The 22,772-nt window shown below is 39.9% G+C and overlaps 1 protein-coding gene across 4 annotated transcripts in view; it reads left to right on the forward strand.

Moving 5' to 3' along the window:
• RASGRP3 (RAS guanyl releasing protein 3) overlaps positions 1-22,772 on the forward strand; it is a 64,362-nt gene that overhangs the window by 35,465 nt on the left and 6,125 nt on the right. For 3 of the 4 annotated variants that reach the window (XM_026846081.1, XM_026846082.1, XM_026846080.1), the window contains exons 6-13: positions 1,070-1,217; positions 3,844-4,017; positions 4,434-4,550; positions 4,859-5,134; positions 11,847-11,924; positions 15,930-16,046; positions 17,880-17,995; positions 20,413-20,560. In XM_026846081.1, coding sequence (XP_026701882.1) covers positions 1,070-1,217; positions 3,844-4,017; positions 4,434-4,550; positions 4,859-5,134; positions 11,847-11,924; positions 15,930-16,046; positions 17,880-17,995; positions 20,413-20,560 — 1,174 coding nt within the window. The remainder of the gene's footprint in view (positions 1-1,069; positions 1,218-3,843; positions 4,018-4,433; positions 4,551-4,858; positions 5,135-11,846; positions 11,925-15,929; positions 16,047-17,879; positions 17,996-20,412; positions 20,561-22,772) is intronic. The other variant, XM_026846083.1, reaches the window with a different exon arrangement.

The raw sequence follows: 22,772 nt of genomic DNA on the forward strand, positions 1-22,772 counted from the left end.
AAAAATTTGAAATTCTAGTTGTAGTGTCACAGTAAACAGAAGATTCTTATCTGTATGTAAGTTTTTAACATAAACAGGAAATAAATTATTTTCCTGACAAAGCTAGTGCAAATTAAGTGATTAATATTACTTTTTTCCTATATTTTTTCATATAGAATGACAAGAAATGCAGTGACTGGCATGTTGTGTAAATCTTGCATTTTCTTAGGGAAGCTTTTTTGTTGTTTCATCAGTAACCTGCTAATTTTTTCTAATGGCTTTCTGTGTACTTCTTTTCTGTGATTTAACTGGATGATCTTTAGCATTCACATCTGTAGTATTATGGAATCAGAATGATTACATTACTATTTCCTTGACACACTGAAACAAAAATTACCCTTTAAACATCACCAGACAGACTCTTGTATCTCATCTGATATTGTAGATTTTCTTTTAAAATATGGCACATGCATAGTGATTTTTCCTTATTTAAAAATGTCATAGTAACCTGGAAGGACAGCATTGCTAATGTCAATGAAAGTTGCAAGACTTCCTTCAAGAACAGTATCAGTGAAATCAGATGAATATTGTCTCTTAAACCTTAATTTTAAAATACTGTTAGCAACCTCATTCTGCTCTCTGAAGTGCTTTTACTGTATATGAGTAGGAATTATTCCACTGGTTGTAAGCAAATTATTTGCCTTTTTGTCCACCCACTTCTTACTATTTTGTTAGCTGTTTGACTGACAGTTTCTGATGTTCCATTATTTCATGGACCTGTGGTCTTACAGAGTGAAAATTAAGCCTTGATGTTAGTCACGTCTTTTTTATTCTGTATCAGAATTTGGTGTGACCTAGAAAAGAGTATGTTGTCCTTTTCTTCTGACAAAAACCTGCTATTATTTATCATTTGCAGTAGCGTCTCCGAAACTCTTCTGTTATGCACCTGAATGGGTTTTACTCTGTGTGTTTATTACTGGATATCACAGATCAGAAAACATCTGATCTCTCTCTTGGTATTTTTTACTATGTGTGCAAACTCACATTGTACCTAAGCAGAAATGAGAATTGTACCTATTTTCTGTTGCAGTCCTTCCTATGACTGGATGAGAAGAGTTACACAGAGGAAGAGGATTTCCAAGAAAGGAAAAGCCTGCCTGCTGTTTGACCATCTGGAGCCCATTGAGCTAGCTGAACACCTCACTTTTCTGGAGCACAAATCTTTTAGGAGAATTTCTGTAAGAAGCCTATACTGTGACACTTGTAATTAGGAGCCTGTCCTAAAAGAATGTTCACGTGGTTTAACATTTATGACTTTTTCCCCTCTACATTTCAGTGTAGTAAAGCTTTATAATCTTTCATATAATGTACATAGCCATGGCTACAACAGCACTTCATTGATCTTTTCCATGATTGATGCTTTTAGTGACAGAAGTTAATATCATGGAGAAATTTTGGGCAAAAATTACTGCTAAAAGCTACTGCAGCCATGTTTTGTAGCAATTGATTAAACTAATGTTATTGTTAAAAATCTTCAGGTGTTTCTTTTTCCTCTGAAGAAAATAGTTAATTAAATTTTCAGGAAACATCAGAGTCTTTGCAATGAATAATTTTTGAAGAGATGGAAATATATATAGTCCTCTTGTAGTCTCCATTCACTCCCAACCACTTCAGAAACTGTCCTTTCATTTGCTGACTTAGGATCAGAAGATAATCCAGGTTGGAAGGGATCTCAGGAGGCCTCTAGGCCAAGCCCCTTCTCAAAGCAGAGTTCAGCTCTGAGATAGATCATGCTCCTCAGGGATTTAGCCAGTTGGCTCTTGAAAACCTGCAAGAACAGAGGCAGCACAACTTCTTTTTCCTTCTTTTCCCATTTTGGCACTGAGGAAAATTCAGTTACAGTTGTTTCTTTTCACACAGGATTGTACATGTAAAAGAGGTGAAAATGGATGAAAATGGAAGTAGAAGCTAAAGCAAAACAAATTAGTGACCCAAATGCCAAAAGAAATGCTGTTTTCTGCTGGCAAATATACATATGAAAAGGTCACATGATGCTACTGTATTTGGTGGCAAATGCAATCAGTAAATTCTCAAGATGACAAGTTCTCTTCAGAAAACGAGACATTTTTAGTATTTAGGAGCATGAAAGAAATCAAACTCCAAACTAAGAAAAATATATGAGGCTTTTTGTTTGTTTCAAGAGAGGAAGGAAAAAGAGATCAATGAGGAGCTGAGACCAGTCTAAATAGAATCGCTTTTGACGTCATTTAATAACGTCCAAAGGTTTATTACTCTAGACTTCAAATCATGGGAAAACACCCTACCGTGATCTGTGCAATGCTAACCTCAAAGAAAGAGGGAGGGACAAGAAAAAAAGGGTGGATTTCTAACTGGACTTAAGATATATTTTAATTCCTTTGGGAATTCCAGAAAGAAAACTCAGACCTGCAATGAAGTTCGGATTTTCCTTTCCATTTCTAATTTGTCTGTTCATTCTTTGGCTTGAATTTAGTGCTCTCAGATGTTTCTCTGCAACCAGTTAGAGTTAATTACTCTTAAACTATCCTATAATGCACTAAAGAGGTTTGAAAAATGTGTTGCTTGTTTATATGAGACTGGTAACCAAAAAGTTGTAAGCATGGTACATTTCCAGGAAATAATGTGAAGGACACGCCTCAAAATGTAGAGGTTGAAAAATGAGCCCAGTATCACTAATCTAATTTAAAGAAAACTGAGAACTGCTACAGAGAAACAACTAGCGTTTATTTGGAGATGTTAATGAGACCAGAGATGTTTATGCTGTAAACATATGTAAACAAATCTGAGTGCCATTTATTTTTGCAAGGTCCACAAAAGTGTGATCTCAAAGCTATAGAACTGTAAAAGATTATTAGTCTGAATCATGTCTTTGGTTTTACCTATTAAAAAAATGTGGGAGAGAAGCAAAGGCAATGTTAACTATAGCAGAAAACGTTTAAAAGTATCTGAACACAGATACTGTTTATCTGCAGCTCTGAGAGGAGCATCTGCTGTGTAAGAGCATATGCCATCATATGGTCTTCTAGCAAGCAATTTTTGATCAGCTAAGTCCAAGAAACCTGTGTTGGCTGGCATTGCTATCAAATCCCTGCAGAAGCTTAATTTATGTCATAAGTTTCCAAACATTTAGGGAAATCTAATTCTTGGGAGCTGTAGCTCTCCCGTGTAGAACTATGTCCACAAACATATAGGGACTGAGCAATAACACAAAAAGAAGCAGGATTCAGTGGAAATAGCTCCTTGTGCTACAGATTTTTTTTTTTGACAGAGGAAGAAGATAATTACTTCATAGTTAGCTTCTTGGGATGCAGTTCAAGCTCCTGTAAAGAGTGACAGAGCTCTTAGTGATTTCAGTAAGATGTAAAGATTTCCCTCTTCACATCAACAATGCAGTTGGTCAGGATATTGGAGTGGAATAAAAGCTCTTACTTATATGCTTCTTGCTTGCAGCACTAGATAATTCCTATAGAGTACCATGCCATGAAGATACCAAGTAAAACTACACAAAATAAATATTTTACGTGTTGAATAAATTATGGGAAAGATGATTCCGTGGAAGCAGTAATCATGCTTATCGTGCTCATCATGATGCTGCTATATTACCTGACACACAAACACTGAATTTTTTAATTGACATTTAAGTAATAAAAAAATCACCACCAACGACAAAATTTTAAGAAAGAACTGATGTGCAGCAGGGTCTGCTGACCTTGAGTCTTGATCAGTTTCTAAACAACAGGAGCTTTAAAAGGAAAAACTGATGAAAGCTTCAGTATGATTCTTCAGTTGTCCACCATTTCTCTGAAAATGCCTTTCCTCTATTAGTTCACAGACTACCAAAGCTATGTAATCCGTGGCTGCTTGGAGAACAATCCTACTTTGGAGAGATCTATTGCTTTATTTAATGGCATTTCCAAATGGGTCCAGCTCATGGTTCTCAGCAAACCAACACCCCAGCAAAGGGCAGAAGTAATCACAAAGTTTATCAATGTTGCACAGGTAAGTCTTGCATTTGAGTCTTTTTTTCTCCAGCATAAAGTAATAATACAAATAGAGAATTGCAGTAAATAAATGAACTGGATGTTCTCTGTGCTGCTTCCTCAGTGAATAGCATGTTCAGCATCACTGCAAGTTATTTGTTCAGGTGTGGTATATCTGCATTTTTTAACTAGCAGACATAACTATAAAATTTTTTTTATTGTTGTTCTCTGATTGACAACTGTGGCTATTGTGTGTTTCTTGTGGAGCTGCGCTAATTAAAAAAAGAAATGCTGAACCATTCTATGTCCCCCGGTTTAGTGATTTCTGCTTTAGCAGTTGTAGGTTCTCTCCTGTCTCTTGTCATGTGTGACACTGGATAGCTGCCACATGTATTTCATTAATTTTTAATTATGCACGATCAATCTCTCCTGCAGAAGCTCCTTCACCTCCAGAACTTCAACACACTGATGGCAGTTGTGGGAGGTCTAAGCCACAGCTCTATTTCTCGCCTGAAAGAAACTCATTCTCATCTGTCTTCAGAAGTCACAAAGGTATGGTGGACTCCAGAATATAGTCATATTGAGCAGAACATCACCTCTTTGAGGTCCAGTGGGTTCTGCAGTGCAGGTCTCTCACCAGCACTGTACTCAGATCATGGCAGGGCATCCTAAAAGGCACTTCGGTTGCATTGCTCTTGGCGGGGAAGGATCTAGCTCACTGAGATCCTCTGCTTTAGTGCCTTGAGTGTCAGAGAGGAAATTAACACTGTTAACACCCTGACATGAGTTACACTCATTTTAAAGAGTAAGGAAATGCTGTGAATGCTTTCACAGAGACTTTCTTCCCTGACTATTTGTAGGACTGGAACGAAATGACAGAGCTGGTCTCCTCCAATGGAAACTACTGCAACTACCGCAAGGCCTTTGCTGACTGTGTTGGCTTCAAAATTCCTATTTTAGGAGTTCATTTGAAAGACTTGATTGCCGTCCATGTCATTTTTCCTGACTGGATAGATGAGAACAAAGTTAATATAGTGAAAATGCAGCAGCTTTCCATCACCTTGAGTGAACTGGTTTCCCTGCAAACTGCCTCTCATCATTTAGAGCCTAATATGGATTTAATTAACCTGCTAACTGTAAGTACTGAAGGTGTTACAATTCACTCCAGTTATTCAGATGTTGAATGTCAGTAGGAATATTAATGTCTATAGAGATAAGTGCACGTTGTTACCCCAGTTTTGTAAAAGAAAAGGGAGAGAATACAAAACAGAAACAAGTTCATATAAGGTGTGAATTAAGTGAGAGTTTCATTACTGTAGTATGTGATGGCTGGAAGCAGCAACAGGATTGTTATCAATTATTTTAAGAATGACAGAAAGAGAGCTGTATTTGTGTTAGGAGAAGTAAAAACTAAGTTCTGACTACTTAGAATTGAGGCTTATGTCTCTTGTGCAAAAACTGGGTTGACATGTTGACATGGACACACAAGTGAAATTCTAACTTGGCTGTCACACTGTTCTTGCTCTGCTTTATGCTTAGTATGCGACACAGCACTCTTCCTATCCAGTAAATAAAAATGGTCTTGAATGGTATTAAAGAACCCTGCAACCCCTGCTCTTACCCCTTGGCAGTAGCTACATTTGGGGAGGTCTGAAACTTGCACACACAAATTACAGATAAGGATTTGAATGTCCCATTTCAAACCAAAGGAAAGTGAGATTTCAAAATGACTGAATACTTTTTTTTTTTTTTAATATATTTTTAAAAAGCTTCAACCGACAATGCTAAAAGGAATTCATTTCCAGGCCCCATTTTGACGTGTAGACAATGACTGTCATTTTAATAAATACTACACTTTATTTCAAAACATACTGAAGTGTGGAGTCTGAACCATCAGACCAAATCCTGTTTCTATTGACATTTAGCTATTGTAACACTGATCTTAACTGCAGCAGTGCTTGACCCAACACCACAGTTTGTTCAGGTCATAGACAAAACCCAGTGTCTTGGAGTTAAAGATAGAACCTGTGAAACTTGAAAAAAGCCATGTTATTTCTTACAAACCACTTGTTGCAAACAAATAAAAGCCACCTACTCATCCGAGAGTAGTCCGAAATATGTCACGTTAGGTAAAGGACTCTCTTAATATGTAATCATTTTATACTGTTTCTGTTCTTGTTATTTAACTTTGTCTTTCAGATCTCTAGTCTGGACTGAAAAAGAATCTCTTTGCTTTCCTTACATCAATGGAATTTTTTTACAAAATAAACTAGAAGTAAGAAAGGTCTGTGTGTAACTAGGGTAGATTTCAGAATTTTTCCAGTGTTTATTGTGTTGGATAGCATGAACTTCTCAGAATTTACTCCCTGGGGAGGGTAGCAATGAAATTCCAGCTTTTCCTCAGTCAGGTCACAGACTTGAGGTGACTCATGACCTAGCTCATTCTAGGTAAATGCCTTAACTGGAGGGTTGTTGGGCAGGAGTTTTGGATTTTTTCCTTTCATGCTTTACTTTAAAATGCTAAAACATTCGCATATCTAGAAATTAAGCAGAGGTGGTGATTTGTGGTGGATTTATGCTGGAACTGATCAGGTACCGGGGTTTATGCTGCAGAGGCTGACAAATACGAGCCTGAGTTTGAAGCAACCAAGACAGTGAGGATACACCTGTGGCTTCATTGTAATGAGGAATGGGAAAGTCTGGGGGAATAGGAAAACCTTCTCCTATTGCACTTAGGAGCAATTTGGCAACAAGTCCTAATCACAGTTAGTGGGACAGGGAGGAGAAAGGACTGTGTATTGCCAACTGCAACACCCACCTAATTAAAATATCAGACTATAAAGACAGTTAGTTATTACCTTGTTTTGATTTAGTAGGGATTGAGAGTTACTTTCTTAAGCCACTCTTTCCCTCCTTGCTTATTTTTGAAAGTTCATCCTTTCTTACAAGCTTGGCTGTGAGTAGAGGGAAGTGGAACTTCAAGTTTTAGAGAACTGAGCAATAAGGAACTGAACCCAAAAGGGCAGAAATGACACACTGTGAAGTGAGAGATGGAAGCTGAACCACTGCTGACATTTTCATTAGCTGTTCTCTCTTTTGGTTGACAGCCTTTTTTTCCAAAAGGAGCAGAAACCTCTAAATTTTTCTAAGACCTTGCAGGTTCATTCCTATCATTTTATCAACCTGATTTTATGTATTTTACCTGTTTTTAAATTTTAAAAATATTTTTCTTGTTTTGTTTGGTTTTAGCAAAATGAGATGGATTTTATTTATATCTACATAATATTTCATTCAGTATATTTCATTTACCAGGAGAAGTAATTGGTACATGACAAGTACTTTTTTTTCTTACTATGTTCTGATGTTACTAATTCCTAATATAACTGTGTTGATTTTGGTTAGAGTGAAGCATATCTGACTGTAAATAAATGAAGCTGCATGCTGCAATGTCGATTCCGGTCCTGATCATGAGTTAAAATTAACTTGTGCTGCTTTTTACCTGCATGATTCCATGGTGGTACTCTTCAGTAATGATGGAGACAAACATAGGTATCCTAGGTGAACACCTGTACATACCCTATAAATCTTTTAAGGGTAATTCTGTCTTCACAGTAGTCACTGGAAGCATAGTTGAGTCAAGTGTGTGAATTTTGGTTTAAGACAGTGACTTCTGGAAAGGATGAAAACAAATTTCTGCAAAAGGTTTCTGGACCTGAATTTTGGTACATCTCATAATATTATGAATATTCTCACTTTTCTTCCAGTATGTGGGTTTTGTCCTCATTTGTACATATGAATACATGACAGTACTTTTTTTTACATTGTTTTTTTTAAACAGTAATAATGAACTTCCATAGTAGGTGAAATGTTTTGATCAATCTTTTTGTTAATAAGCAAATTTTAAATTATAAGCTGGGGCCAGAGAAAGAGGAGGAGAAAGCTAGAATTTCAGCCCAAAGCTGACAAGAAGTGACTAAAAATAGTTGACCTTGTTATGTGCAAATGGTCTTTTAGCAGATTTAGCCTCCCTTACTGCCAAAGTTATCCTCAGTTTTCAGACCCTGAAGAAATAGCAATTTATTGCTAGGTCTTCCCACTGTAATGTAAACTGTAAAAAATTTTCTTATCTTTAACTTACTTAGAGAAACTCCCTTTCAAAACTAGTAAATGTGTACAAGTATGTGGAGTGCTTTTCATTTGTGTGTGAACCAGCTGACCCAACTATTTGTTCACTTCTGCTCTTTTCCCATTAATCCGCTTCTCTCCAAGCAGGCTTTTAGTAGGCTTTCTGTCCTGATAAGCAGGACAAGTATAAATCTCTTGCCTGGTCTCCATCCCTTGCAGTATTGCCTTTTACACCACACTTAGCAAGTGCTAACAGCCTGGCCTGTGCTTGCTTGACAAGTAAACCACTGGGTGCTGGTTTGTTAGTCCAACAACTTGCACAAAAAGATAAAATGGGTATTTCATGAGCATGTGGGAATTTGCCCTGGTCTTTCTTTTCCTCAGTGGTGGAGTCCTTTCTGCTCTGGGGAAGCTGATACCTTTCAAGGGGTTTGGAAATGGTGAGGTTTGGGGAGGCTCTTTGGGGAGCTATGAAGTGAGAGATTGGCTTAAAAGCTGGGGCAAGAGCTGGGTAGTAAACTTCAGGCCACCTGGCAAGGGTCTTTACGAGCATTTTTTAGATGCTATTGTGTATAAAGGGTGAATGGGGAACAAGAGAACATAAATCTCTGTAGTTTCAGTGGTAGCTGCTGCTGATCAGCATTTTGGAAGGTTGGGGCTCTCTCTTGATTTAGAAGTTTGCATACAAATTTAGAAGTCTGTTGTCGTACACCACACACACACACCCCCCAGTCTTACTGTCAGCATAAAAAATGAGAAAAATGAGCTTCTAGCTCACAGAATTTTAGCTTTGAACAAGTAGCTGAAAGAAGCCAGTATTTTGCATGGAAGTTAAAATGCCACACATAAGGCAAAGGTTTGTTGTATGGAGGGCAGTGAGACAAATGCCAGGCTTACTGGCACAGGAGACTGCAAAAGCTGAGGGCGAGCTTTTGTGATGCAAGTCCTTGCTTGGTCATGTCTAAATGAGTCTGAATTATATGACCAAGAGAAGTAAATATGCCACAACTCCGCTGCCAGTGAGCCAGAGCGTGTTACACGAAGATAGACTCACATCTCAGTGCATGCTTGCACTTTGTGTGGTTCTGCCTCTTTTCCTCCTTTCAGGGCCACACTCGCTCCATCTCCACTGACTCTGTACCCGGTTCTGACCCCGTCCCTGGCATCCAAAACCTGGAGCTAAGAAGTAGAAGTATTAAAAGAGGGACCTGGCTTGGCAGGACTCTAACGACATTTTCATCATTAGAAAACTTAACATTTGGTAAAGATGCTTAAGGGATTTCTTTACCTGCTGTGCAGTATTTCCACATTGGTTTTAATTCATAACATGAATAAAAGCCTGTGTTTCATCACTTTCTGTGGATTGGAAGAGGATCTCAGTCTCTCAACTAGTCTAAGCTGTATTTATAATAATTGCATTAGAACTTATTTGGTGCCACCATTATTTTTCCCCAACTATTTTTAGGTCTCAACAGCTATTTATCTAACCTGTTCTGAGACTATAGGCAAATGACTGGAAAGTCCCAGTCATTTGTACAGTCTAGTGAAGAGCATGAGAAATATCTAAACAATCAAACTGAAAGTCACCCTCCCTAACTTGAGGTCAGTAAGTTACACTTACCACCAAAAAAAAAAAAAAAAAAAAAAAAACACCTTTCTGATTGCTCCTCCACCCTCCTTAATCCCCCTCGAAATTACTTGGAAAAACAGGACAGCAATGAAAGTCAAATTAAAATGGAAACTGCCACCACTGTAAAGGTTGTCCTAGGGAAACTGATTATACTTTATCTGTCAGAGAAAAACTGTAAATAAAATATAAAATGAAAAAATGAAAGCTTGTATAACTGCATAGTTGTCGTGTTTGTAATTTTTTTGCTGGTATTTAAAACTGCTGTGCTAGAAAATACCTTGTCCACCGTGTGCTTACACATTGTGTATAATGAAGTTGTAACTGCTAATTTTGATAAAGTCGGTTATTCAGAGAGGGTAGATACAAACTTGCTAAATAAATACTAATGCATTTCATCTCCAAATCTACACCCTGCTCATCTGACCTGCTGAGAAAACTGTGTTCTTTAGTAGGAACAGGGCAAGGCTTTTTGAACTAACAATTCTGCTGTCAGTCCCAGCCTGTCCTGATAATATAATTTGCTCCAACTGAGGAGTTCTTACTGTATACCAACAAGAAATCTAAGAATACAGTCACTGAATAACTAAGTACATGAGTAATATTTATTACAGCAGTTACTATGTTGTCTTTAGGACTGGTCCTTACATTCCTGTGACAGCAGCATAATAGCTGGGTGAAGGAACCAGCAGGATGTTCAGGCTTTCACAGGTGCCCATAACCAAATTATGAAGCGCAAAAATCAGCACTCTGTTACAGCTAGACAAAATTAATAATGCAAAATCCAGACATCTCTAAAGGCATGCGTTTGCTCTGGGATATGTACCTATCTTGGGAAAGGGCGCAACACCTGTCTTAGTCATTGCACAAAAATCTGCCTACAAGAAGGTGGTTCCTAGAGGCGGTTCTGCAGTACAGTGGCACTGGTCCTGCTTGTTGCTAATTCAGCACTTCAGGTTCTCTAAAAATGACCTTCTGTCACAGTCATTCAGCCAGTAGCAATTCTGTCTGCCTGCTGGGAAACATCTTTTTAACTCAACTGTAGCTTAATTGGGGATTTGCAAGGTAGATGATAACTTCAAATCATGTCAATTACTCCAAAGCCAATTAATGTAGGATCTTGATCACAGGAAACATGCAGTGTTTGTTTCCTCTCATTGCAAAACATTAGCTACAGTGTTGATTACTTTTCTTCTTCATCACTCCAAGCAAGGAGAAATTTACTGCAGACCTGCATCAGCACAAGATGACAGCTGCCAAAGTAAAAACAAACAAATTGATTTTACTTTAAGCATATTTATGCCTCTTCTTTTCCCTCAGTATATCCTATATGGAAAAGAATGAGTACATGGAAGAAGAAAATCTTTCATTTCTCTAAAAACAGAAGCTGAAAAGGAATATGCCTTACTTGGTCAGAGAGGATCAGGAAGAGGCCAAGCTGGGCTCAAGTAACTGGGATTGCTTTTCATGGAGCACTTTGCTGTGTCAACAGTGGTGCCAAACCTGGCTTGCCTCTCCCAGGACTGTGTCAGTGCCCAGGGCTTTCCAGAGAGGCTTTTGATCTATGGGCTGATGTCCGTAGAAGAACTACACAGTACTCTGATCCTTCTTTATGAACAAAATTTGACCATAACGCAATCTGAAGTACTTCTAGCCTGGCTCCTTTACAACTTCTTTCCTGAAGTTTTTGTATTCACCAGATTATTTCTCTGAGATCTCTCATGATCATTGAGCTGCTAAGAGAAAGCACTCTGTGTAAGGGTTGTCTTTGGTACCAATGTTCCTCTTTGGAGAAGGTCAGTGTGCAGCCTCTCTCACCTGACATGCTGGGATGCAGATTGTGACAGCCCTCAAGTACAGCACCTGCTCAGCTCAGTACGGGCATGAACAGCAACATGTTCTCACCAGCATGGGTTACCTTAGCTCTGTGAAAAGCTGCTTTCCTACTAGCTGCAAGCAGCTTCAGTGTGTATCTTGAGATCTAAGTAGCAAAACATTGTTTAGCTTCAGTGAGAGGTATATCTTTGTTTACAAGACTGTCATTATCCAACACGGTCTAATAAATATTACTGGGTTTCTCTTCTTCTTACACATAGCTGTCCCTGGACCTCTATCACACCGAGGATGATATCTACAAGCTCTCACTGGTGCTGGAACCAAGGAACTCCAAATCTGTAGGTTATCTTTTACTGCATTTTTACATATTGTTTGTTTTGTCTGCATGCAATCGATTAAATTTTTAATCCGTTAATGAATTTCATTATTCCTATTCACTTAAAGCCTTTTAGGGTGTATGCTTGTATATTAAACACAGACACTATAGGTGTCACTACTGGGAGAAGTAAATAGTGAAACATGCCAGACTTTATTATTTATTATTTTTCAACAAAACCTCTGCAAGTCATGGAAAACACAGTTCTGCTTTAGGTGAAGACAACCTTTCTAAGTTTACATCAATTATTTCTATATGACCATTACTTCTTTTTCTGGATGTCGGTGCAGTTATATAAAACAACATTGAGTCTAAATATTTTAGGTAAGCCACAGCATTAGTGGCAGTGTTTTAAAAACTATTTGCTTATGTACAATTGGCTGTATCTTGGACTCTCATGCAATGTTTAAACACTTCAGAATAGATAACTGCTTTTTTTTAGTATGTGCAACTAAAGATACTGCTGCATCAAGGCATTTTTCATTACTCTTTGCAAGTCTGAGGATAAATCTCCTAATTAATAGTTTAATTTAAAGCATTACTCTCTCTTCTGTTGCCAAAGTTTGGGACTCCTCTTTCCTCTGAGCATTTCATCAGTGCATTAACATCCTTATTACCTGTCATATCCAGCATGTGATTCTCTCAGGCTGAGCCCTCTCAAGTCTGACACCAGCAGAAACTATGGGTGGCTGGAAATGCTTAGCAGGGTGTGAGAGCAGAGTCCAGTAGTGTGAGGTGATTCACTGCAGTGCCTTTTTTTGTTTGTTTTTGAAGTATTCTTAAAAGCAAACAAGGAAGCAGAACCCCTTAATTTCCAAGTATAGTGCTTCTGTATGATAGTTTATCACTCTTGGAGACCAGTTTGAGGACTATGTGTGTGCTTTCAAAGGTGGATGATGAGCAATAATAAGGAGGCTACTGAATATTTCCATAGTCAACACTAATTCAGTTTGAACACCTGGAATTTCATTAGAGTCTCTCATCCTTGTTGGATATGATTTGGCCACAACAGTTCCCATTTATCACAGTCATTCTGCCTCCCTCTTGCTCCCATTATTGCCAGCAAAGCTGATCTGTTACAGGTCTTTGTTGTGGAAGGACTAATGGGCCACTGCTGTAAATGAAGAAAATTATCATGTTGCTGCTTTGATCTCCAGCCTGAGCTTTAAGAAGGACAAAAGTGATATAAACAGTGCTGTGAACTTTAACACTACCCAGCAACTGTGGGAGACTTGTGCGTAAGGATCAATGAATAACCAGTGACATTGAGCTGTTGCAGCACCCTGATGGGTAGAAAGCTCCAGCTGAATCGACAGAAGCTGGATCGTTTGAGGAATACTTCTCTTTGATGGAGTGCCAAAGCACACAAGATATTTTAGAGGGGAAAGACTCTGTAGAGCTTTTGTATGTGGAAAAATTTGTCAAAGGCAACGTGGCAGCACAGTTGTATCATTCCAACCGCTCCTTGATTTATTGTTGTACGGGTACAACTCCCATGCAGGTGCACTGCAGAGGAAGTGCCTCGGGCCGCTGCAGTCATTTTCAAGGCAAAAGTGGAGCTGATCTGTTAGCATATGAGCCTGCTGTCAAGGAGACTTGAGCAAGATTTTCATGCTGCTAAAACTGAGAGGAGACTCTTCAGTCAGTGTAGCAGCCTAAAAAAATACTGAAGACTGACTGATAGTTGTAGTATAGCATCTCCTTGTCACGCTGTCCAGCTTTTTCCCCACGCATTAGTTATCTTCTTGTTGGGAGTTCTTACTAGTACAGCTATTGACTACAAGACAGCTCTGCCTGGTGCAGTTATGCCACTGAAGACACACATACATTTTTTGGTTTTGAATAGAATTTATTGCAACACCAAAATACACAGATGTTTGCATCCATCTGAAAATGCTTTTTCAGTCTACAGTACCATTATCCCTGTGCTGGTGAAACAGGCAGGAGATGCAGGCTAAACCACAAACAGCATGACCAGATAGAGTGTTTCTAAATGTTCAGTAAATTCAGCTAAGTAGTCTCTGGACACTGGTTAGTACTTTTTTTTTCATAGCGTGCGTTTCAAATACATAAATCAAATTATGTTTTTTCATATGAGTCTGAGTGAAATCGGAGGAACCAACATTTCCTTTCAGCTAGTGGGAAGTAACATGAAGTTTTCATTGCAACTTGTCAAAAAATGTAAAAATTGAATGAGGCTTCAAATTAAATAGCCCAGAAGAAAGAGGAAGACTCCAGTGTATTCTGTCTCTGTCTGCCATTGGTGCACTTGGACCAGCAGGAGTTAAAAGCTCACTGTGAGGACTTGGTAGTCTAGCACCACTCTGACACTTTGATACTAATGCTTTGAGTCCCTTTAGTCTAAGATTTTTTAAAGAGAAAGCCAATTTCAAATTTCTTCTCTGACCATAGCTGTAAGAATATCACAGTACTGGCATGTTACATGTTATCATGTAACATGTCATATTTAATAGATTGATGCATTTCTGCGTATTTTTAGAACAAAACCACTTGCCAGCATGTTGGTCCATCACTTTGTGGTGACATTAATTTTAGGATTAAAACATTCTGTAAGTGCTTTTGGCATAAAGAGCTGGATGTACAGGTTCACTGTATTTCTTTTTGAAATTTAATTCTGTGGATATAGGGATTTTTAATTCCCAAACTTGCTTGTGCGGATTTGTACGGTGAGTCAAGAGGAACTGATAAGAGCTCTGACAATTGAATAAGAAAAAGCCAAATTAATAAAGCAACCCACTAACACAGCCTTCTTTTTTTTTTTTCCCTACTAGACACAGTAGATTATGACCTTGTGACCATTTTTCATCCCAATATCGAAGTCTACAATACCTTTATTATGCACCATAACTGTAACATTTTTACATGGCTTACTTATCTATCTTGCAATTCACACCAATTTAAAGGGAGACAGATGAGACCCAGATCTTTTCCTCATCAGCTAGTACAGGGGCTTTCTGAGACTGTGGGTCATCTCCCTTCTGGTCCAAACCATGCTTAATTTTTTCTGCTTGACACTGCTTCACCTGTGGGAGATGCAGAAGAAGGCCAGTACACCTTGCAAAATTTTTCATGCTAACTGGTGATTTTTGAAGCCTTACCTGAAACTGTGTTCAGGTTTGTCCTATATTTTGTACTTGAACAAGCTGAGCTGCATGCCAGAGCTTCTCCCAAAGCACTGTAGTGGTGTGGAGGGAGTCAGGTTGCGTGCTCTCTGCATCAAGTGAGCTGTCAGCTACTGTTTTGTCAAGAACAAGCTGTTTTCAGAATAAAATAGTCTGGCTGGTGTTACCTGCAGTGCAAGTCAAAGGTTAGCCCCTTTCTGCTCAGGCTGCCTAGATGAATTAAGCTGTGCATCCTGGCACATCTTGGCAGGAAACTGGTGGGATTTCTGAACCCGATTCTGCCCTCACTTCTGCGTCCTGCTCTCTTCTTGGTACTGCACAGAGCAGGAGCATTAATTTATTCAGGTTGCTGCAGTCCCTCATGTGGCTCCTGGGCACAGTCCCTCCAGCAGGGAGTTAGGGCCAGGCTGCACTGTGGTGGAGAGTTCCTTGGGGGCTTCACTGAGAAGGAGAAAAGCAGGTTTGTGGGCTTACCTATTTCTGATGCCCGCTGTGTCCAAAGACCCTCCTTCTTCCCTCTTCCTCTGAGCCTTGTTGCTGGAGATGGCAGTGAGGAAAGTCTGCCTGGTTTTGCTTCTGAGCTCACCTAGTGGTGCTACCACTGCTGGCATAGCCACGAGGTGCCACAGAGAGCCCAACTGAATCTGTTAGCAGAGGCAAGCAACCTTTCAAAACCTTGCCTGATATTTTGCTAAGCACATTGTTACAGCATGGGGACTCCAGTGGTTTGTGGTTGTGGTTCTGACACATAGAGCTGCTTTTAATGGGAAATTCAACTTCATCATTTAGATTTGAAAATCTTTGTGTTCTGATCCATCTCTCAGCAGCCTACCTCCCCAACAACCCCTAACAAGCCAGTAGTGCCACTGGAGTGGGCATCTGGAGTGGTACCAAAACCTGACCCTACAGTCATTAACAAGCATATACGAAAGCTGGTGGATGTAAGTATTTAGAAGAATATACTGGTCAAAGAGAATGATAGCTTTGATATTGTCATTATAATTACTTTCCAGCTTTTCAAAAGATTGTAATTGTTGGGATGGATTTCAGACATCTGATAATAAATTTGAGCCACTGATACATTTGGAAATACTTATTTTATTCCTGCAATAAGCAATGGGATTAGTAAACTGGTTTCTGGATGCAAAGGAACAAACTTTCAGAAGCATCCAAAGCCTGGCTGCTGTTCAGTAGGTTTGATCAGCAAACATAAATTCAGAGGGCAAAGTTGAGTGTTCGCAGCTCTAGACACCAAGTTTATGCCTGGTAACAGACAAATGGAAACAAAAATACTTAGAAACAAGGACTCACACATTACTAAGTCCAGAGAATTTTTCTGGAAACCCTATTTCTGATTTTCAACTTGTTGTTATTTGACTCTCCAAAACATTATGTATGGTAAAGATAGCACTATCTTGGTATAATTTTAAAAATGGGGGCATGAGGTCATGGAGAATTATAGCTGGGATCTTCCAGCTTCAGTTTGTAGGGTGATGCATTAGGTAATGCAAACAAAACCAGACACCACCAGGTTCCTTTGGAGAGAATGTAGCCCTGTTATGTTGGTGTGTAAGGGACTTTAAGTGATGTGAGCAGTGTGCAGAGGAACCAGGAATGTGTTGTAGATAATGAAGCAAGATTTCCTTCTGCTTTTTACAAATTAATAACTAAGTCTGGGAGGAGCTATGAAATTCTGACCTCATCTGTGTTACAGATCATTAATTGGGGTTATGTTGTTAAGATAACTTAAACAAAGTCTTCGGTTCTCTCACTCAGACCTCAAATATATCTTGTGGTTTACATTTCACACATGCTCTTATTTTTAAAAAGTCTCATTTTTCTCTTAATGTGGGATGCCAGAACTGCACATGCTTTTCCTGTATTGCTTTTGTCAGTGCCATATGTGTTGATAAAAATCACTCCACGTCCAAATGTCTCTTTGATATCTTGTTTAAATAGGAAGTCTGTCGCAACTCCTTAATCTTTCCAGAATGTGCTGGGTGGGGGGTTGTTCTTGTTCCTGTGGGTGGGGGAGATGCAGACCCATTCCATAATTTTTGGCCTGCTTCAGGATGTATGATCTTGAGTTTGACAGGATTAAAACATGGTTTGGGGCTGTTATGGATACAGCTTACCAAGAGGCCCACACCACTCTGTACAGCTGTCTTCGTTTTGCCAGGCTTTGTCATTTACTAGCTGCTTTGAGTTGTGCTTTAAGGCACTGTTTTTATTACTATAAGTGTTGAATACTATGTGGGTTTGCATACTGGTTCCCTCTTGATGATGTATTTTTAAGGTCTGCCAGTCATCAGTTACAGGTCATTTGATAGGTGCTTAGAAACTGGCTAAGAGAAGTGAAGCCAAAAACATCTGAAATACTCATGGGAAAGCTGCTTGTTGTGTTGGTTTTGTTTCATTTCTTTTTCTGTGATCAGAAAGCATACTTAATGAAGCAAAGGGAATATGTCACACGGGGCAGAATTTTAGTGAAATTTCCAATAAAGAAGAAAAATAAAGCAAGAATAATTGTCTGAAGAGGTGAGGAGGACCATCACCAGATAAAATTGAGGTCAAGTTTTATTTTAAAATTAGCCCTACAGTCCAATAAATACACGTATTGAAGTACCAAGTAGCAAAAGAGAGAAAGTGAGGCAGCAGAGTATCTGATTAGTAACATTGAACATTAAGTTACATGTAATTACAAGGTTGAAGAGCTGGTATAGATTCAGGATGAGCTAGATATTAGGACAATAATTTCTTTTTTTTTTCCCCAGTCTGTCTTTAGGAACTATGATCATGACCATGATGGCTATATTTCTCAGGAAGACTTTGAAAGTATAGCTGCCAACTTCCCCTTTTTGGACTCTTTCTGTGTGCTGGACAAAGACCAGTAAGTTTGGAGATTTCTTTAGCAGTTTTTTCATTTTCCTCAATTTAAAAACTCATGAAAACCAAATACTGAAGATACAGTGTCTCACAAGCTTCTTGTGTCTGACATCTCGCTTAAGGAACTGAAGAGCGCTCAAGGTTGAATTCTGTTCTCATTCAACTTCTTTTCATAGCATCATAGAATCACAGAATGGTTTGGGTTGTAAGGGACCTTAAAGATCATCTAGTTCCAACCCCCCTGCCATGGGCAGGGACACCTTCCACTAGACCAGGTTGCTCAAAGCCCCGTCCAACCTGGCCTTGAACACTGCCAGGGAGGGGGCAGCCACAGCTTCTCTGCGCAACCTCTTCCACTGTCTCACCACTCTCACGGTAAAGAATTTCTTCCTTATGTCTAATATAAAACTACCCTCTGTCAGTTTAACGCCATTCCCCATTGTCCTATCACTAATGCCGTTGTAAAAAGTCCCTCTCCAGCTTTCTTGTAGAGCCCCCCTTCAGGTACTGGAAGGCCACTATAAGGTCTCCCCAGAGCCTTTTCATCTACTGGATTGCTTATGCCCTGCTGTGTTGTCCCTCCAACAGATATTGGTTGAAGAAGTCCCCCATGAGGACCAGGGCTTGTGAACAAGAGGCTGCTCCTATATGTCTATAGAGGGCCTCATCTGCTCAGGCTTCTTGGTTGGGTGACCAGTAGCAGACCCCCACTATAATGTCACCTGTCCCTGCCCTCCCTTTAATACTGACCCATAAATTCTTGATTGTCTCCTCATCCATCCCCAGGTGGAGGTCCTTGCACTCCAGCTGGTCACTGACATAGAGGGCAACACCCCCTCCTACTCTCCCCTGCCTGTCCTTCCTAAAGATCCTGTATCCTTCCATTCCAACACTCCAGTCACAGGAGTCATCCCACCACATCTCCATGATGCCAGTAAGCTCACAGCCCTGCAGGCGTGCGCACATCTCTAACTCCTCTTGTTTATTCCCCGTGATACCTGCATTTGTATAGAGACATTTAAGTTGTGCCCTTGATGAAGGTGACTTACTGGCTGGAGTAGCTGGAATTCCTTTGTACTGCTCTTCAGGCGCTCTCCTGCTGATCTGTGACCCCTCTCCAGGCTTGGGACTCCCATTGCTGGCACTGGCATCAAGCTGGTAGGAGTGGGATAGATTGAGGTTCCCCTCCCCCAGAAACTTTAGTTTAAAGCCCTCTTCACCAGCTTGGAAAACCAATAACCAAAGATGCTCTTCCCCTTCTCTGACAGATGGACTCCATCAGCCCCCAGTAGACCATGTTTCTCAGAGAGTCTCTAAGTCTAATTAGCCAAACCCCTGGCTGTGGCACTAGTCCCATAACCATTTGTTGATTTGTCAGATTCAGCTGGCCCTTTCAAACCCTTTCCCCTTGACCGGGAGGAATGATGAAAAAACTACCTGCACTCCAGAGTCCCTTACTGCCACTCCCAGGGCTCTGTAATCCTTCTTGATACTGCTCCTGGCTGTATCACGGATGCCCATGTGAAACAGCAGCAGATAATAGTGAGTGGACTGTACAAGGCTTGGTAGTTTCTTGGTGACATCCCTGCTGGTAAGCAGCACACTTCTCTAGAGTACATCAGGTTGACAGATGGGTGCCTCTGTACCTCTCAGAAGAGAGTTCTGTACTACCACCCATCACCTTTTCTTAGTTGTGCTAGTTGTTATATGTGGAGCAGATCTGTCTGCCTTACTCAGCTCCAGCATCTCTCATGATGCAACAGGTCTTTTCAGTCTGCAGAGTGGTAAAGTTGTAGTCGGTTCTATAAGCCCACCCAGGTTGGAGTCCTGCTTTACCTGGTACCTTTAAAATCCTGTATGTAATAGCTTAATGAGGAATTCCTGCTGGGACTGAGTCAAAACCCCTAGAGTACCATCAATTAGAGTGGAGATATTGTATCCAGACCAGGCATCAGACTGATGAAACAAGTAAGTTGTGTACAGGACAAGGGAAATGAGTGTACGTAGCAGAGGGTAACAAATACTCTATGAGGTATATATATGTATTTCCTATCCAGCTGGGATTGATAATTCTTGTTGTACAGAATGTCTTTGAGTGTCAAGGCTGGTGGTCAGCCAGGGGCATAACCGCATGGTCTGTGTGAGCACTAAGTCAAGATCCTTCACTTCATGACCTGATCTGTGCTCTGATACCATGAAGAGGTGAGAAACCAAGGTCCATGCTGTAAGTTCAGTGTTTGCTGTTTAAGGCAGGATAAGAACCACAAAGGCTCTAAGGGTTTTTTTTCTGCCAGGACTGTTGCAGCTCTTTCAAAGAATGTGCTTTGTATGCTGTGTGCTTTTTGCAGTGAGAAAATCCTGAATTGTTCCGTGCTATGAGCAGTGACAGATCTACTCTACTGGTTTTTTTTACCCTAACAGAGATGGTCTTATAAGCAAAGAAGAAATGATGGCTTACTTTCTGAGAGCTAAATCACAGTTCCAGTGTAAAATGGGACCAGGGTTTATTCATAATTTTCAGGAGATGACCTATCTTAAACCAACTTTCTGTGAGCACTGTGCAGGATTTGTAAGTATGTTTTTAAATAATAGTATATCTTAAACACAATTTTTTTCCTTTTAATGTAGACAGGGTGAAACTGGCTCCAGTCATCCCTAAATTTTCTTGACCAAGTATCTTATTGCACTCAAAAGCACAAAACATTTACTCTTGTTGTAGCTGTACTACCCAGTTTTGTTTTAGTCTGGTATTATCCAGTATTTATCCAGTATTCAGGAACAACTGACACAAAACTGTACTGTCCAGTTTTGTTTTAGTGGTTCCTGAATACTGACATTTGTAAGAATTACTGTTGCAGGAGGGAAAAAAATTAAATTATGTTAACTAAAGGTTATTAGAGACTATATAAATGGCTTTACTTGGTTTATCTTAAGTTCTTTAATTTGGCTTGATTACCCTTGTAAACAAGCTCAAGGGAAAATGGGTGTCTGGAACAGAGGATGTAGATGAAGCAAAAGCCGTTCTTTCTCAGGAAATTGCACATGGCAACATAGCTATGTTCATAATTCTCTGAATGGCTGTAACAGCCTTAATCCTTTCTCTATTGAATTAACAGATCTTCTAATTTGGTCAAGAAATCAAAAGTGCTTCCAGCAGTTCTGTACAATAAGAATTTTAAAAATTTATTTGTTGAGGGTTTTTTTATTTGCTTTTTCTCTCAGCCATAACTTACCAGATGACATTTATTAGAGTGCTCTGTACATAGCTGGGAAATTATTGGTTTTGTGAACATTTGTGTTGTTTATAAACCTCCTCCAACTTTTCCTCTTCAAACCAAGTATAGTAAAGAAAAGGGAATTACTATGATTTAAAAATTACTTTAATGCACACACTCCACTGAACTCAGATGTCCACGTTTAGACAGCTAAAGCATTAAGGGCAGAGGGCCATGCCCTCTGCTTATGTATGGCCCACGTGCAGGGTGTAAACTCAGACCATCGTCCCTGATCTCCAGCAGAGATCTGCCTCTGCTATCAGCAGCAAAATCTCCAGCTTGTACTACATGAACTTTTCCACTAAGTAATATTTCTTCATGGTTGAAAGTAACAATAACAGCACTGGTAAGTGCTAAAATGTGCCTCCTTTCAGACCAGCTCTGGTGTCCATGCTCCCATCTTCTGCTTGCCTCTTTTGCAATATATCAGCCTTGTTCAGATGCTCGTGGTACCTGTAGCAACTGCTGATCAAGGCCACAGGGAAGAAGGAATTCCACCTATTTCTGCTAGAACTGCAAAAATGTTGAAGGCGACATGGTCAGTGCTGATTGAGGAGTGTGCTGGTGGGTTGTTGAGCTGACAGTTCCAGCAGACTGATGGGGCAGGGGCAGTCACTGGCCTGAGCCTGTTGTTTCAGGCTGCCTGCAGCCTTGGGAAGACGTCATTGTGTTCGTGACATTCAGTTCATGTTTGGAAAGCTCCCATAGCAAAGCAAGGCCCAAGGACTGCCCTGTAATATCCTCTCCACCAGATATTTTTCATCTGCATCAATTTGCTAATTAGTCATTGTTGGATTTTTCACGTCTCCCTGATTACATCCAGAGCAGGAATACAAATGAGTAAGGGGCTGTACAGGAAAAGGCAATAAGGTCATTCTTCCTGTCAACTCAGTAAAGTCATTGGCATTGTCCAGTGGATGAGCTGGGCTGATAGGACAGGAACCAACTAGAAAATCTGCTGTGTATTTGTTCTGCATTTTAGTGCTGCTTATCCAACCTAATTGCAAAATGATGCACTGATTCATAGTCAAAATAATGTGCACTGACAGTGCAGCAGGATGAATTGACATGACAGTGCAATGCACACAGTATTCAATAAAATATCTGTTGTTAACATTTTATGAACTTTGAAGGTCAAGCTAAAACCTAATGCCATTAAGCAGCATGAAATTGATATGCCCATGGCCGGCCACAGTTCTGTCCCACAGCTTGAGTTGCACCGCATGGCAGGGTAGGTGACCAGCCATCCCGCTGAATGTTGTCAGCTGAATTTGCACAGATCCTCTTACCTAGGAGCTGGCTCAAGCCAGCTTTACAGCAAAGCTGTGTCAGACAGAGTCAAAGCTTTAAGTCAGAATTCATGAGATAGCACTTCAGCTGAGCTTTCACTGCTGTGTGTAACCACAACAGCGGTGACAAATTTGAGTAGGAGGAAGGTACAGAGCTAAGAAGATGAGGAGAAAGCACTGCAGTGGGAACAGATTAGAGTTTAAATGGAAGAAATAA

Source organism: Athene cunicularia, assembly GCF_003259725.1.
Source record: "Athene cunicularia isolate RWA chromosome 3 unlocalized genomic scaffold, athCun1 chr3_part1, whole genome shotgun sequence".
In the NCBI taxonomy this organism is placed as follows: domain Eukaryota; kingdom Metazoa; phylum Chordata; class Aves; order Strigiformes; family Strigidae; genus Athene; species Athene cunicularia.